Genomic DNA, 15,195 nt, shown 5'->3' on the forward strand with positions numbered 1-15,195 from the left:
TGATTAAAGAAATACAATACAACGATGATGAAAAGAAATTTATTATAATTTAGGAAACCAGCTAAAGCAGTGTGAATACACAAGACCTATACATGTATCATGACATACATTCTTTACAATACATGAGTGAATAATTGTTTAATTGTTAAAGATATGTAAACATAACGTAACAAAACATGTATCTACACAAATATTTAGATGCTATGGTTTAATGAAATTATATTGATAAATATATTAATGAGTTTAATGAAGAAGACATCAAGTTATAAGTTGTAAGAATTTCACCTAAAAAGTGTGTTAGCTATCCTCATGCAATGTACTGTCTATGAGCACAATATTTACTTTCAAAAAATAAAATAAAGAATTTTGTATTAGAAAATTATCTAACTATTCAATAGTTTGAGTATATTCCTATATATGTTAGCAAATTAATTGTTTAATTGAAAATATCTATGTACCAAATCCTTCATCCGATTGGTCGTCTGTAAAAGCATATATATATTATTACCAATTGCGAACTTTTAAAGCAAAACAATAATGTGGGTTAAAGGGACTCAATTCACGTTCAGGGTCGGACATCCACAAAAATAATTTTGTGTGAAATATGAACAAACATCATCAAACTCTGTTGTCCATTAAAGATGTGACAGGAAAGATCCACTTTGCTAATAAGCTAAAGTAATGCATATTAAAAATTTAAGGATATTAGGCTTGGATTTTTAAAATTCTATTCAAAAAAAGTGTTTTCCAGCTGTGTTTGATGATTAATCATAAAAAGGAAGTAAAATTACTCGTTTTGAATGAAGTTTTAAATATTGTTGCCAACATAAAATCTGTGGGTGAGTCTCTTTAAACAGGCTGATGGAAACTGATTTAAACACCACCAATTATTCTCTCTGCTGACAGTCACTCCACTGACAAAGAACAGCAACATTCACAATAAACATAACAGTACACAGTCATGTGTATGTACAATTTGTGCATTAAACTCTGGGATGTATGGGAAAAGGTAAGGAAATGTAAAAAAAAGAAAGGAAATTATACGTAAAAAATACTGTAACAAGTTATTCGCAGGGTAGATAAAGCTTACAATAGGAAGAAAATTATATATAATAAACCAAAAAAAATGAGTAGGGGAGGGAAATAACATAGTTAACAAGGGAGGTAACAATGATATATGTTTAAAAAACAAGAGAAAGGGAATAAATAAAATGTACATAAAAGTAAAGAAAGCAACTCACCAGCTCCTGCAGCCTGCATGGCAGCTAGGTCATCACTGGAAATACATGAAATACTTGTACTAAAGACTCATCGGGAATATTTCTGTCATTTTTATGACTCATTTTGAGTATTTCTGTCATTTTCAAGACTCATTTGGAATATTTCTGTAATTTATATGACTCATTTGCAATATTTCTGTCATTTCATAACAACATTTTATATGATTTTTATATTTTATCATTCATAATTACCAGAAAAAAATCATTATCTTCAAAAAGTATAACATAAAAATTAAACCGCTAATTTTCAGAGCGTCAATAATTCCACGAGTCCATGTCCGGATCTTCACCTATACGATTCGTTCTTCATCGAAAATCAATACTTATACATGAAAACAAAATAACAACACAATGAAGAAAAGTTTGCATACTCATCTCGTCGCGGGCTCCTTCTCTTCACCTTGACAACACACTTGGTTTCAACAACACCGTGAACGTTGGTTGCCCGGGCGATGTATTCTCCAGAGTCTCCGACCATGGTATCACGGAGCTCCAGGACATCTTTGCTCTGATAGGTTGAGATTCTGAATCTCATGTCATGTGACAGGTCAAATGTTCCACGGTGCCATGTCACTGAAAGATATCATGCGTAATGTTAGTCTAAGTATGACTGAATAACTTTTCATGACTTTTTCTGCCATCATCTTGGAAAATTATAATACCTCTTGATTATACAACAGGAGAATATTATATATTATTTTACAAAAGCAATTTCAACAGGAAGTTCAAAAGGTCTTAATAAACTGAAATTTCATGGATGCTAAGGCAACAAACAACAGGATCATCGACTTTAGGTGCCTGATTTTTTAATTTTCATAATTAACAAATATCAATAAAGAACAGATATCAACAAGGAAAACAACTTATAAAAAACTTAGTGATGTATGGTAGGGCAGTGAATGCATTTAGAATGTTATTGGGAAAATGACACAGCCAAGCATAAGTGAAAATCCCTTTACCATTTGGTTCTGGCTTGCCATCAGCGCGGGCTTCAAGGCGAAGCCTGTCACCTTCCTCCAGTTCCACGATCTTGGGCAGTTTTATCTTGAACTTAGGCGGGTCGCCTGCTGGCACCCGACGTGCTGTCTCCAGGGATGATCTTCCAGCACGGTCTACGGATACATCTTCATATGGCTTACGACGTGCCGGACTCTTCTGGCGTACTGCAGAGGATGGGGAATATATGATTTGAAAGCAAAATATTGTCGTCATCCATCTTTATATTAATTTGTATGCATGAGTATATATGGGCCAGAGGCCTTTATAAATATATGTTTTTTTTCATTTTTTGTGGTATTGGTAATAAATTATAGGTAGTTTTTGGCTCAAATTATTTCTACCTTCCTTGCATTTGGTGTGATATTGTGTCCTTAATCATCAAATATTAAAAATAAAACTGACTAAAGAGATCACTTACATATGACTCTTAGGGAAGCCGAACACTTGGTACGTCCTGCGGAGCTCTGGGCGAGGCAGTAATACAATCCCTCGTCACCTGACGTCACCTTACGGATTGTCAGTTCTATATTTCCCTCTGAATCTACGCTGATGTTGTATCGATTACCGTCAGATATGTCACGAAGGTCTCGTTGCCTGTGGAAATGTAAATTTGTGAAAATAATGAACTATTTTTATAATATTGCACATGTAATTACTAGTGTCAGAATTTGTATCACTTACTGAATGATAAGAGCTAATAACTTCAATGCACTCACCACTTAATGTTGGGCTGTGGATTGCCATCAATCTTGCATGTAAATGTGGCGTCTTCTCCCTCCTTCTTCGTAAGATCCATTGGCATGAATGTGAACATCGGACGTCGCGTGATCTCACGGCGCTTTGGAGATGGGGATTTCCGTGAAGCTGTGAAAGGTTTGTAAGTTTGAATATCACATGATGACTAGTTTTTTGGGCAGACAGCGAATTACACACAGATGTGAATGTTTATACAAGTCATTGATCAAATAATATTATGAATGTTAAGTTGTTAACTGCAACATTAATATGTAATGGAAGTCAATGTTTAATTAAAAAAAACAACATGCACTAACAGTCCTGAATATGAAACTTAAGATTATAGTTTCTAATATTACTTAGCTTCCTTTACCACAATTCAAATTTATAATTTCTTCAGAAATACTGTCCCCCTACCTTCCACTGATACTGTAGCGGAACATTCTGCCTCCCCGACGGAGTTAAAGGCCTTGACGGTGTAACGTCCTGCATCCTTCAGTGATGCTGACAACACCTCGAGGTTCAATAGACCGTGGTTGTTCTGAAAACGTCCAGCAAACATATAATGGATTCACTACCTTGTATCTTCATTTAGATAATTGTATATAAAAACAAGTTCTATTGAAAAAACACACAAGGGAAACAGGAACTTACAACAAAGCATACGTTTACTCCTCTTATATTTTAATTAACAAGAAATAATAATATCGTTATTTGTCTTTAGTTTAAACAGTTTCATCCAATACCTAACATGGTACATACAATGCACAAAAAAATAAATATACATATATGATGTTGTAGATTGGGAAACACAGTTTATAGTTACTGAAAAAAATCCCTTTCCATAATTTTTGTTTTGTTTTGAATAGTCAATTACGGACTTAATCCTTATTTAAGATTGAAAAAAAAACAATAAAAAAAGGTTTATTTATAGACCACCATTACAAGGAATACTCACAGAGATAACATAATGGCTTCCTGTCATGATCTCAATGCCATCCTTGTACCATGATACACGTGGGTTGGGTACGCCGGTCACAGATCCCATCAGGCGGATCTTGTTACCCTCAATGACAGAACGATTCTGTAATTTGGCGGTGAAGTCTGGGGCTTTCTCGTAACTGCGGCCTGGTGTCTCTCCTGTTGGTTTGGCGAACGTATCACGTCCCAATGCTGTAGCTGGGGTGATTGGCTCTTCTTTTGGTTGAGTGACTGTGGGGGAATAAATTATTAATTATTAAATAACATTGATTCAATTTATCTGTACTATATGGGGGCATTGTATTTCATTTAATTTAAATAGTTTGTATCAATTTACTGTCACAGTCAAACTTTTTCGAGTCTTCAACAAAATGTAAGACTGAATTTTGACTCAATAAAATTGTCAAATACAAAATCACTTTCAATGACAAACCTTACCCAAAGGGAAACTATTCATTTTATTTGAAATGGCACACCATATACAAAGAGAAACAACTTACCTTGTACTCTCACTTTAGCCTCAGTGGAGGCAGAGCCAGCCTTGTTTTCAGCCTTGCACATGTAGTGGCCCTGATCGCTGGTAAACACCTCGCGGAGTCTCAGAATACAGAGGTTCTCTTCGTATGAGACAGAGTAGTGGCGACCTGGCTGGATCAACTTCCTGTCCTTGTACCTATAAATAGAAGCATGTACTGATACAGCATGAACTTATGATTAAATATATAAGTAATCTTTAAATAGACAAAAAACAGGTTGTATTTTTCAATTTTTTTTCAAGGGTCATTAAAATAGAGACACCAACATTCCCCCTTTCCCCACCCACCCTGTATGTCACACATATACAAATAACATTATAACTCACCACTCGATGTCTGGCCTGGGTTCAGCCTTGACCTTGCATTCGAGTCTCAGTTCTGTGCCCTCGAACACTGTGATGTCTTCCAACTTTTGTGTGAACTTTGGAGCTTTGTACTTGTCAGAAACAGACTCTGTAAACATCATTAAAAATGTCAGAATGTATTTTAGTGTAATGTTTATATATGTACAGTATGTAATCCTAGCATTCTTGATGAGATGCGTGCTCCATTAGAGAATAAGACCAAGGATAAACAACTGCAGTAACGGTTATTTCTCAATAAACTTTACCTTAAAGGAAAAGACTTTATACTTTAAACAATAACCTTGACCCATTGTGACCTTGACACACATACCTATGACCTTGAGGTCACAGTAGCAAGAGGCCTGTCCATAGTCGTTGTTTGCGACACATCTCCACTGACCAGCGTGCTCTTTCTCAACATTCTTGATGATGACCCGGTACACGCCTGTTGAGTGCTCAAACGAGACATTGTCACTGGACTCGACCTTGACCCCATTACAGAACCAGGTCACGTCAGGCTCTGGTCTACATGTTACTGCAGAGGGAAAGAAGAATTAATGCTTATTATCACAAACACTAACATTGCTTAACTAAGCTTGATATATGTACTATCAATTTAAGCAATACCTCCAAAAGGATAATTTGAATGAATCTGATAAAATATTGGAAATATAAAAGAACTTATATATTATATTATAAGGAGACCAAAATGATTTATTGGCAATGATAGAGCATTTCTCGCAGATTCCATCTAATTTGAAACCCTGATTAGTTCTATCCATGACTTCTCATATTTTTTTATAGACTAATAATGAAAAAGCTTTATTAATGTGCCTTAACACTAGCTTTACCAGTGAAGCTTAGTTCAAGTGAGTTTCCAACCGTTGACATGCCCACAATTTAATATAAAATGTTAGTCTCTCTGTTTAACATAACATTTAATTTGTATTTTTCTATTATCAAATTTTGTCCAAGACTCACCTGTAACACTGAGCTCAAGTGATTCTCCGATCTTTCTCGACTGGTCGACCAGCGTTAACAGGAAGCGGGGAGGGATGTTGTGGTCCTCCATTCCAAGATCGTAGTCATGCTTCGTTGGTCTAAAAGAAAACATTCAGTATTGAGAATAATATTGACCCCCCCCAGGAAGAATGCCATACAAATCATGTCTGTTTTGTTCCATTTGTTTGGTAACTATGTGTCCACTATGTGTGTGAATTCTGTACAAGTTAAAAATAACATGTATAATTGCGAAAGGAAAGTGAATTATGGGAGTATCAACAAGTCTACATGATTGTACAAGTTCAATGTGAAATTTCATAATCAACTTTTAACACGATCATATATAGTTTTAACATATTACAAATACATGTTATTTCATTTCATGGTTCAATTACTTTTGTATATTAAAAGATCATTTTATGTAATCCTACAGCTTACACCTTATTGTCTTAATCATTAAGCATCAACTCTGACAGAAACGAAGCCTTACTTCTTGAACTTGAGTTTCTCTTCATCTTCACGGCGTTTTCTGCGATGCCTGATCTCCTCGATCGTGAGATTGGCGCTCGTCTTTACAGAACCAAACTCATTAGAGGCCTTGCATGTGATTCTTCCGGCATCCTCGGGCTCAAGGCCGTTGATAAACAGGGAGGCAATGTTCTCGGAGTACTTGATTGTGTACTTGGCTGAATCCTTCAGTTCTTCTCCATCCTTTGTCCTAAAGAAAAATACTTAATCGATTAACGATAATTTGACCAAAAAAGTTGTTTAAATCAAAGACATTTTATAATTGACTTATATACACCCAGTCGGTTGCACATTTATGGATTCTTTATTCAAATGAAATCTTTACAATTTTGTTGGACATTTTCTAAATATAACGCCATTTATAAGTGAAGCTGAAAATCAATTCTCTACCACTTACCAGACAAAGTTCGCTTCAGGTTTTCCTGTGATCTTACAGGACATCTCAATGCGGGATCCCTCATATCCATGGAGATCTACAAGGCCTTCCACCAACACTGGGGCGTGGTCAGGCAGTTCTATAAATAGAAATTTAATGATGTCATTGATCATCATATAATGTGAGCTTATACCTGATACCAGTCAAAGTAAATATGCATTAAAAAGGATGTCTTCCTTTTCAATGAATTCAATTTTTATCTTAAGAAATATAATATTTTTATAAAATAATTTACTTTAAACTAAATGAAAAAAATGACACTTCAGACTTTGTTATATTATCTGACCTCTTCAGTGTTTATCTTTAAGCAGCTCACTTAGACACATAGACATGCTTGACTGAAAACATATAAAATGGAAGACATGTGCATACCCATGATGATGTTTTTAGGGATGATACCGACGTCACCCTCTTTTCTGAATATAGCACTGTCCCTGGCCAGGCGACCAATGGGAAGAATGTCAAAGTCATCCTCCTAAAACATTGAAAACATCATAAAGGTGAACAAGATGCCAGGGATCAAACAAAACCATTCTTTTGTTTTATGTGCCTTGCTGTACATATACATATTTTCAATGGCAACATGTGTAACAAGCTTTAATTAATGATCATATTTTTATAATCATAGCCAAGATTTGAAGGTTTTGTACGCCATTGATGACATCAACAGACCAGCTAAAAAAGTCCATAAGGAATTATGCCATTATATGGACTGGCCTGTCAGCAACAAAAAGTTGGTAATACATGATGGTTTTTCAGTATTATTTTTTTTTATTTGTATAAAAAGATGCCTTTTTTATCAAATGCACATAGATTGGAGCAAATATAAGATACAAGTACATCTAATAAATTAATACTGTTGTCAGTTACAGCACAGTTTTTAAACATTTATGTACCCTGTGTCTGTGTTTGAGTCTGTACTCCTTGTGGTGTTGTCGTGACAACGGTCGGCCAGTCAGTCTGGCACTGCCCTGGAAACGGTCAAGAAACCAAATATTATATCATAGTGAAATAAAATATTAGAATTAGCACCATGTTCTTTTATATTCTTTCAAACAGTTATACTGATGCCTTTTTACCTTTCTGTTAATGTTTATGAAAGTCTACAGTAGTGAAATATTAACATTGTAATTAATGGTCTTACCAGTGTCTATATAGACTGTGTTAATATTATGACTAGGATAGCCAGCATTTTATTAGCAATTTGTACTGAACGAGCTTACTTGCATGTTTTCTGTAGAAGTTATGCTAGTTTTTTTAGCTTTACATGAATTTGCAACATTACATCAAATCAAACAATTTCCCATGTAATTATACATAACACACAAATCATATAATGTATAACACGTTACCTCAGGTTTCTTATCTGCATCTTTCTCTCTCCGTGGCTACAGTGGGTGGGGTAAACAGACAGACAGGCATTATAACAGAGCTACAAGCTGCACATGTAAGCATCAACTGTATGATATATGAAAGATGATTTCAACAATAATTTACTTGTTTTAATATATATATTTAAACTGAAGTTCAAAAAATGTTTGAAATTGGTAATACTAGTTCCTCATATTATTAAGATGGTCAATTTCTCAAAAACTTATCCATAGAAAGTAAAGAAACACTTTCTTTACAATGCTACTATACTAAATTTATTTAGCGTTTAGTTTGTAATATTGTTACTATAGAGTATGGTTATCTACATAATCTGTCAAACAGGAATTGTTAATAGATTTAAATGTTATAATGGAAAAAGGAAGTAAGAGAATCTAAATCAGTTATTTATAGAGTAAGATTGATGAAAAAATAATAAAGAAGGGTTCAAAACTGAAGATGAGAAGTTTATATATATAAATAGTTCTTTGAATAGTAAACAAGGGCTAAGTACAAGACGGGCGTAAGACCTTTTACTTTTAAAAGGAGTTATGTCTGTCTTGTGCTAAGCCCTCGAAATGATCTGATGGGTGAATATTCATTCATGTATGATTTGCCAACCAACAATATCTTGCTCTACAGAAACTGTAACTGACATGCACATGTTTGTATGTATGGAAAAAAAATGTCTTCAAATCCAGACTGTAGAATGTTACTTTGTTTAAGAATGAATTTTTGGAATTTGTGTACAAAAATCACCTTAGACTGAATGAGTTCTGTAACAAATAATTTCTTTAATTTAACAAATCACCACGACTACAGGTTGAAGAATTATTTCTTATTATTGTAAGCTTTACTTCCAAAGAAATTAGACAGCAAAATCTGATAGAAAGAAAACCATTGGAATTTCAGTAGAATGCATTAACAAGAGCGTTTCAGAGCAAACACCATCACTTCTCTGGGTTTTTTTAATAAGAAGGGCCATAACTCAATAATTATTAAAGACAGTTACTTGCCATGATTCACACAAGTGTATTTTCACATGTGTATCAAGTTTCAATTGAATATCTTGAATGTTTTTGAGTTATGGCCAAGGTTTTTTTTTGCACTACAATGTGTAGATGCCAACACACAAAGACTATCACAATACACCACCTGTATTTCTTCGAAAATCGGGACAGCTATAAAAGAGAGTTCAGGCATATGCATGCAAACAAAAGAATAACATGCTTGCAAATATGAAATAGTCTTGTGATATTTCACACACACTTACATTTAACCATGGATGGTCAAGGGCCTGGTCAATGGTCATCCTTTGGCTGTAAAAGACATAACATGGAATATACATATTGTTCACACGGAGAGTTTAAGCTGTTGAGCAAGAATATTTGTTCAAAAAGTTACTGATATGAAGATAACTGATAATCAGACTGTCTGTAAAACTGAAAAATAATTTCTAGAACACACCAGTACTTAAATGTAGATTAACAAAGAGTTAGTACAGCATTGCTTCAAACCTCCTAAAAAAAGTTAGTACAGTATTGCATGAATGTATTGTATGAAACCTCCTAATACAGTTAATACAGTATTGTATCGACCTCCTTAAAGAGTTAGTACAGTATGGAAGCTATTCTCCTGACAGAGTTAGTACAGTATGGAAGCTATTCTCCTGACAGAGTTAGTACAGTATGGAAGCTATTCTCCTGACAGAGTTAGTACAGTATGGAAGCTATTCTCCTGACAGAGTTAGTACAGTATGGAAGCTATTCTCCTGACAGAGTTAGTACAGATTTGCTGTAATTCTTGCCCACCTCTTATCTTTATTGAGAAGGTTCTTGATGAAGTCCTTTGCGTCCTGTGAGACGTTCTCCCAGACCTCGTCATCGAAGTCGTAGTCAACCTTGTTGATGAAGTTGAAAGTCTCATGGTCGTTGTCACCAGCGAATGGGGAGTACCCACTCAGACTGCGAGGGGAGATTCAAAATTATTTCTATTACCGAAATAACTGGTTTTCAATAACAATAGTTTCAAAGACTAGGAATAAGTATTTTAGGGTGGACAATGACCGTACATATTGAGATTTGGGGGGGCAGAAAATGTAAATTTCTAAAGTCTAAAGCTTCTGAGTGAAATGTTTTTTTCAAGTTTTGAACCATGAATATTTTAAATATCCTCTACTTTTATCAAATTTATTCCTATGCCTTTCTTATTTGGATATTTTTCTTGCTTATGTTCATATTTTTAGTGTTAACACATTGCAAGCTTTCTTTAAATTCAACTTTAATAGGAAAAAACATTTGTTCACTTAGTTGAAAATATTCTTTAAGATGCAATATGAAAATGGCCTCTGGTATCATCTTTATTATCACCAGTTATCCAGGGGGCAATTTAATAAAAAATCTTCACCATAATATATATTTTCTAATCTTTGAATTATAATAAAGAGAAACTGAGTACCGAAAATCCATTCAGTAAAAACCGCCCATACTCACAGCACGTAAGACACAACACCGAGGGACCACATGTCCGCAGAGAAGGAGACTGGCTCGTAGTTGATGATTTCAGGGGCACAAAACTCTGCTGTACCGAAGAGAACCTTGACTTGTTTCCCCTCCTGCAGGTGCTGAGCAAGACCAAAGTCGATGATCTTCACGTCCGTGCTGTCCTTTGTGACACACATTACATTCTCGGGCTGAAAGAGATAACATTAGATAAGGACTAATGTCCATTGTTTTCACCCTGATTTTCCTGGAGATGCTTTGCAAGGTTGAGGTTTTATGATCTTCACAACTGTGACTTCCTTTGTGACGCACATTATTTTGGGTGGATTTAAGATGAATAAATTTTTTCATGCCAGAATGGAATACATGTAAATGTTACCAAAGTGAGTTTTTAAGTAGCTACGATAGTAAGTTATGCTTTCTGAGTTCCATTTCTTTTTGCTTTTTCATGCTATTCAATTCCGTTTTTCCTACCTTGAGGTCCAGGTGAACAATATCCTGTTGGTGCATGTGTCTGACTCCCTGGCATATCTGTCTCATGTACGAGATACAATCCTGCTCGGTGAAGTCGTACTCCTGCTGAACCAGTCTGTCAAACAACTCGCCACCGCTCAATCTGCGTGAGAAGAAAGCATTATTTTGTTCTGTTTTTCTCAATTGCGAAGAAAGCTATAAGCTTATATAAATAAGTAAAATCACATTTAATTAATTCAATATTTGGGTAGGCCCTTAAATAATTAACAGTAAGAATGAGTTACAGATCAAATGCAGGAATTCTTTGGGGGTGTAGAATGATATTGATACATTTCAATTAAAACTTATGCCATTAACAATCATTCTGGACAATATCTCACTGTTTTAAAGGGTGTAGTGATGCACAGTATATACTCACAGTTCCAGGATCATGACCATTTCTCCTGCCTGGTCGAATGCCTCGTGCAGTTGCATAAGTCTCGGGTGATGTAGGTTGTTCATGATGTCGATCTCGTGCCGCACATGTTCTTTCTGGGTGGGCTTGCAGTGGATAAATTTGGCGGCCCAGTTCTTGTTTGTGGCACGCTCAATTGCTCGGTGGACCACGCCAAATGCTCCGCGACCTAGTTCCTCACAAATAATATATTTGCCGAGCACGTCTCCACGCATCTTGCCGATATCAACTTGGTCTCCACGGAAACCGCTGTCAACTGAAGTTGTAATATAAGTTTAAAATCTCAGCTATTTGCATATTCCTCCTACAAATGAGGCATACAGTATGAGAAAGTAGTGATAGGGTCTTATAATGAATATATTGTAAGCAGCATTTATGATGTCAAAGTTGACATGTTTTGAAGGTCAAATATACTTTCAAGGTTAGGTCGAACATTTATGAAACAATGCCCAAAACTGACAATTTAAACAGTTTACTATACGAGTAATTTCTTCTTGTTATGGCTAATATATATATATATATATCAAGAACCTTGAAACAAATGCAACTGTAAAAAAACACTTCATTACATAAAACACCCGGGCTGGGATATAGAAGGTCTCCCTGTACTCACATAGGTCATCATAGTCAATGTTGGGCATCTGTTCACGGGTGATAGTCGTCTCACTCTCTGGTCCGGCCTCACTGATACCAACGATGTTCTCAGCAAGCACTCGGAACCTGTGGGTTACATTACACTGATTGTTCTTGTCTATAACAATACCTAATAGTGTTTGGAAGTTTAACACATGATAAGAAAATGGTATTTTTTTAACAATCAGCAAGCAAGTCTCTGCACAATACAAATAGTTAAATTGGATGTCAGATTTTATTAAACTCAGCATGTTCAAGAACTGGTTAAAAGAGTGCTCATAATTCTTTTCATAAGTTAAAAAGGTTGAAAAAGGATGTAATTCAATATAAAAGTAGAAGAAGTTATGCCCTTCTTGTGCTATATAAAATGTTTACAATGGTTATCTTATAACAAACCTGTATTCCTTAAACTCCTCGAGGCATGAGACTGTCGTGGAGGTCGTGGTGGAGGTTACAGCTCGTCTCCACACATTGGTGGTCAAGTCCATCTTCTCCACGATGTAACCCGTCACATCAGAACCACCATTATCCTCCGGCTCACGCCAAGTGAGGTCAACGGAGTGCTTGGTTGTGTTTTCGATTCTGGTGGGGCCTTGTGGTGCAGATGGCCGGTCTTAAAGAGGAAATATTCAATATTACTCAATAGTTCAATACAATATAACGGATACATTTCAGGCTAAAAGGGAGTTTATGAATATCAAATGGTTAAGATCTTGACTGTTTTACTCAGTGTCAAAAACACATTGTTCATTAATAAATCAATGTTAGAAATTATAAAGGTTTTACGTTTCTTCAATTACTAGGTAAAAACTGTGGACACTCTTAATAAATTCCTAAAATAATCTGACAGAAAAACAGTGCTTATATTCCTGAAATATTTCTAAAAGAATATTACATGAGCATATCAAAACACAAGCTTACCAATGATGGTAATCTGGAACTCGACAGTGTCGGTTCCCAGCTTGTTCTCCACGGTCAGTTTGTACATTCCACTATCACTTCTGTCTGCATCCGTGATTGTGATGATACTGTGGCGTGTTGTTGTCTTTATTTCAAGGCGTTTGGACGCTTTGATTGTTTTGTTGTCTCTTGTCCAGGTTGGTGTGGGAGTAGGTCGGCCCGTAAACATGATACGAGCGTGGATCGTGTCTCCGCGGCAGAACTTGAGGCCTTCCATATACCGGTCTGGGACATCATGGATCTTGGGTGGAGCTGAAAAGAATTTTAAGATCATATGTATAACACATCAGTTCTTGGTAATAGAATAATGGCGGTAATGTAATGCCCATCCAGAAAAAGGTTGAATACAACACATACCAAATGCTTTACATCTTGTTGCTGAAATCTGCATGACATCCAAATCCTATCATAAAGCAGTTAAAGAAAAGACAAACAATTATTTATACAAAATCGCTGTAAAAGACAAATTAAAGAAAACAACTTGGGTCTCTTGCTAGGACTTACATTCCACATCGAGTTGAGCTCTAGATGACGCGCTGCCGAACTTGTTCCTGGCAGAGCACTCAATACCTCCCATGTCAGCCTCTTCGGTTGTCTTGATGACCAGTGTGTGCACGGTGCCCTCTGACCTCACCTCATACCTTCGACCAGTGAAGATCTCACGGTAATTTTTGTACCATGTGACCTCAGGGCGGGGCATGCCAGTGATTTCGCATGTGAACTTTGTCTCAGTGCCTTCACGGACTGTCAGGTCAGTAAGTTCTTTAACAAACTTAGGAGGTGCAGTGGCTGAAATTGACAAGAAAGAAACATTTATAATTGTGTTTGCAACAACTTAAGAGTAGAAAACTTTCAGTTTTACTCTTTAATGATATAAAATAAAATAACTTTCTGGCTTAAAAATCTTTATCAAAATATAAACAAAGATATTCTGGTCAATTTTTTGTTTTTAGATGGCAGGTATGATACCTGTACAACATATTTACCTACAATAACTTGCACAGCTTTATATTAGGCTATTTCAATAAGACGTAGTTAACCAAGAAATCCAATAAACTGGAAACCAAAAGAAGTAAGTAGGCAATCCCATCTTACCTATGCGAGAGCTGCAGAAGACCTGTTCAGAGGCGGGCGAGGGTTCACCGACCCCTTCCTTGTTTTCTGCACGTACGCGGAAACTGTACGGAATGTCCTCAAGTAGGTCCGTCAGCTTCATTTTTGTATCCTTGACTGGCTTCTTTGTGACTGGCATCCAGCGTGTTCCTGGACAGTTTGATTTAAAATGAATTTTAGGCTTTTATTTCATTGGTTGATAATGCGAGTTTTTTTTAATCAATAACTAATAACATCTTTAACAACAATTGACTGAAAAAATCAAACAATTTCAGGTTAACTTGTGAATCTTTGTAAATCTCTCAAAACAAGTACCAAACAATGATGGAAATATAATTTATTAGCAATGCTGAAATGTTATCACAACTATTTTTAAATCACTGTTCCTTCCTTTGAACAATAAAAGCCTAAAACTTCATCTAAAATTTTGTATAATTGTAAAGGAGAATCATCAAATAAAATTACCCGAGAGGTCAGGGCGCTCCAGGTGGTAGCCTGTGATAGGAGATCCGCCATCAGTAGCGGGGGGTTCCCATGTGAGCTCACAGAACCGTGGGCCCACTTCCAGCACTTCAGGTGCCTTCAGCGGGGCACCAGGCTTGTCTGATAGGGGAGAGAATAAAGTTTTCAATTAAAGGGAGGCAATTTGGAATGTTTTTGATTATGATTTTTAAAAAAGCGTGCACCATATTTTCTTTCATGCTTATAATTCTGAATGCTTAAATGAAAAGCATTATCTAACTGTGAACAAAGTGGTTATTCAAAATAAGGAAATGTCTGAGTTTTCCAATATTAAAAATTGTTTAAGCTTGTAAAATATTACATTTAAGAATTATAATGTTCATAGATGA

The 15,195-nt window shown here is 35.8% G+C and overlaps 1 protein-coding gene across 2 annotated transcripts in view; it reads right to left on the reverse strand.

Moving 5' to 3' along the window:
* The window catches only part of LOC128240368 (titin-like), a 332,344-nt gene that overhangs the window by 80,733 nt on the left and 236,416 nt on the right, over window positions 1–15,195 (reverse strand). For both annotated transcript variants that reach the window (XM_052956995.1, XM_052956996.1), the window contains 27 exons: window positions 14,810–14,947; window positions 14,327–14,494; window positions 13,736–14,020; window positions 13,193–13,483; window positions 12,668–12,884; window positions 12,252–12,358; window positions 11,603–11,894; window positions 11,185–11,326; window positions 10,702–10,901; window positions 10,021–10,173; window positions 9,483–9,528; window positions 7,738–7,812; window positions 7,214–7,316; window positions 6,803–6,920; window positions 6,368–6,595; window positions 5,857–5,975; window positions 5,207–5,410; window positions 4,858–4,984; window positions 4,496–4,668; window positions 3,973–4,226; window positions 3,432–3,555; window positions 2,996–3,143; window positions 2,698–2,873; window positions 2,240–2,443; window positions 1,652–1,853; window positions 1,242–1,276; window positions 459–482 (listed from right to left, as the gene is read on the reverse strand). In XM_052956995.1, coding sequence (XP_052812955.1) covers window positions 459–482; window positions 1,242–1,276; window positions 1,652–1,853; window positions 2,240–2,443; window positions 2,698–2,873; window positions 2,996–3,143; window positions 3,432–3,555; window positions 3,973–4,226; window positions 4,496–4,668; window positions 4,858–4,984; window positions 5,207–5,410; window positions 5,857–5,975; window positions 6,368–6,595; window positions 6,803–6,920; window positions 7,214–7,316; window positions 7,738–7,812; window positions 9,483–9,528; window positions 10,021–10,173; window positions 10,702–10,901; window positions 11,185–11,326; window positions 11,603–11,894; window positions 12,252–12,358; window positions 12,668–12,884; window positions 13,193–13,483; window positions 13,736–14,020; window positions 14,327–14,494; window positions 14,810–14,947 — 4,353 coding nt within the window. The remainder of the gene's footprint in view (window positions 1–458; window positions 483–1,241; window positions 1,277–1,651; window positions 1,854–2,239; window positions 2,444–2,697; window positions 2,874–2,995; window positions 3,144–3,431; window positions 3,556–3,972; window positions 4,227–4,495; window positions 4,669–4,857; window positions 4,985–5,206; window positions 5,411–5,856; window positions 5,976–6,367; window positions 6,596–6,802; window positions 6,921–7,213; window positions 7,317–7,737; window positions 7,813–9,482; window positions 9,529–10,020; window positions 10,174–10,701; window positions 10,902–11,184; window positions 11,327–11,602; window positions 11,895–12,251; window positions 12,359–12,667; window positions 12,885–13,192; window positions 13,484–13,735; window positions 14,021–14,326; window positions 14,495–14,809; window positions 14,948–15,195) is intronic.

This window comes from Mya arenaria, chromosome 7 (assembly GCF_026914265.1).
Source record: "Mya arenaria isolate MELC-2E11 chromosome 7, ASM2691426v1".
In the NCBI taxonomy this organism is placed as follows: Eukaryota; Metazoa; Mollusca; class Bivalvia; order Myida; family Myidae; genus Mya; species Mya arenaria.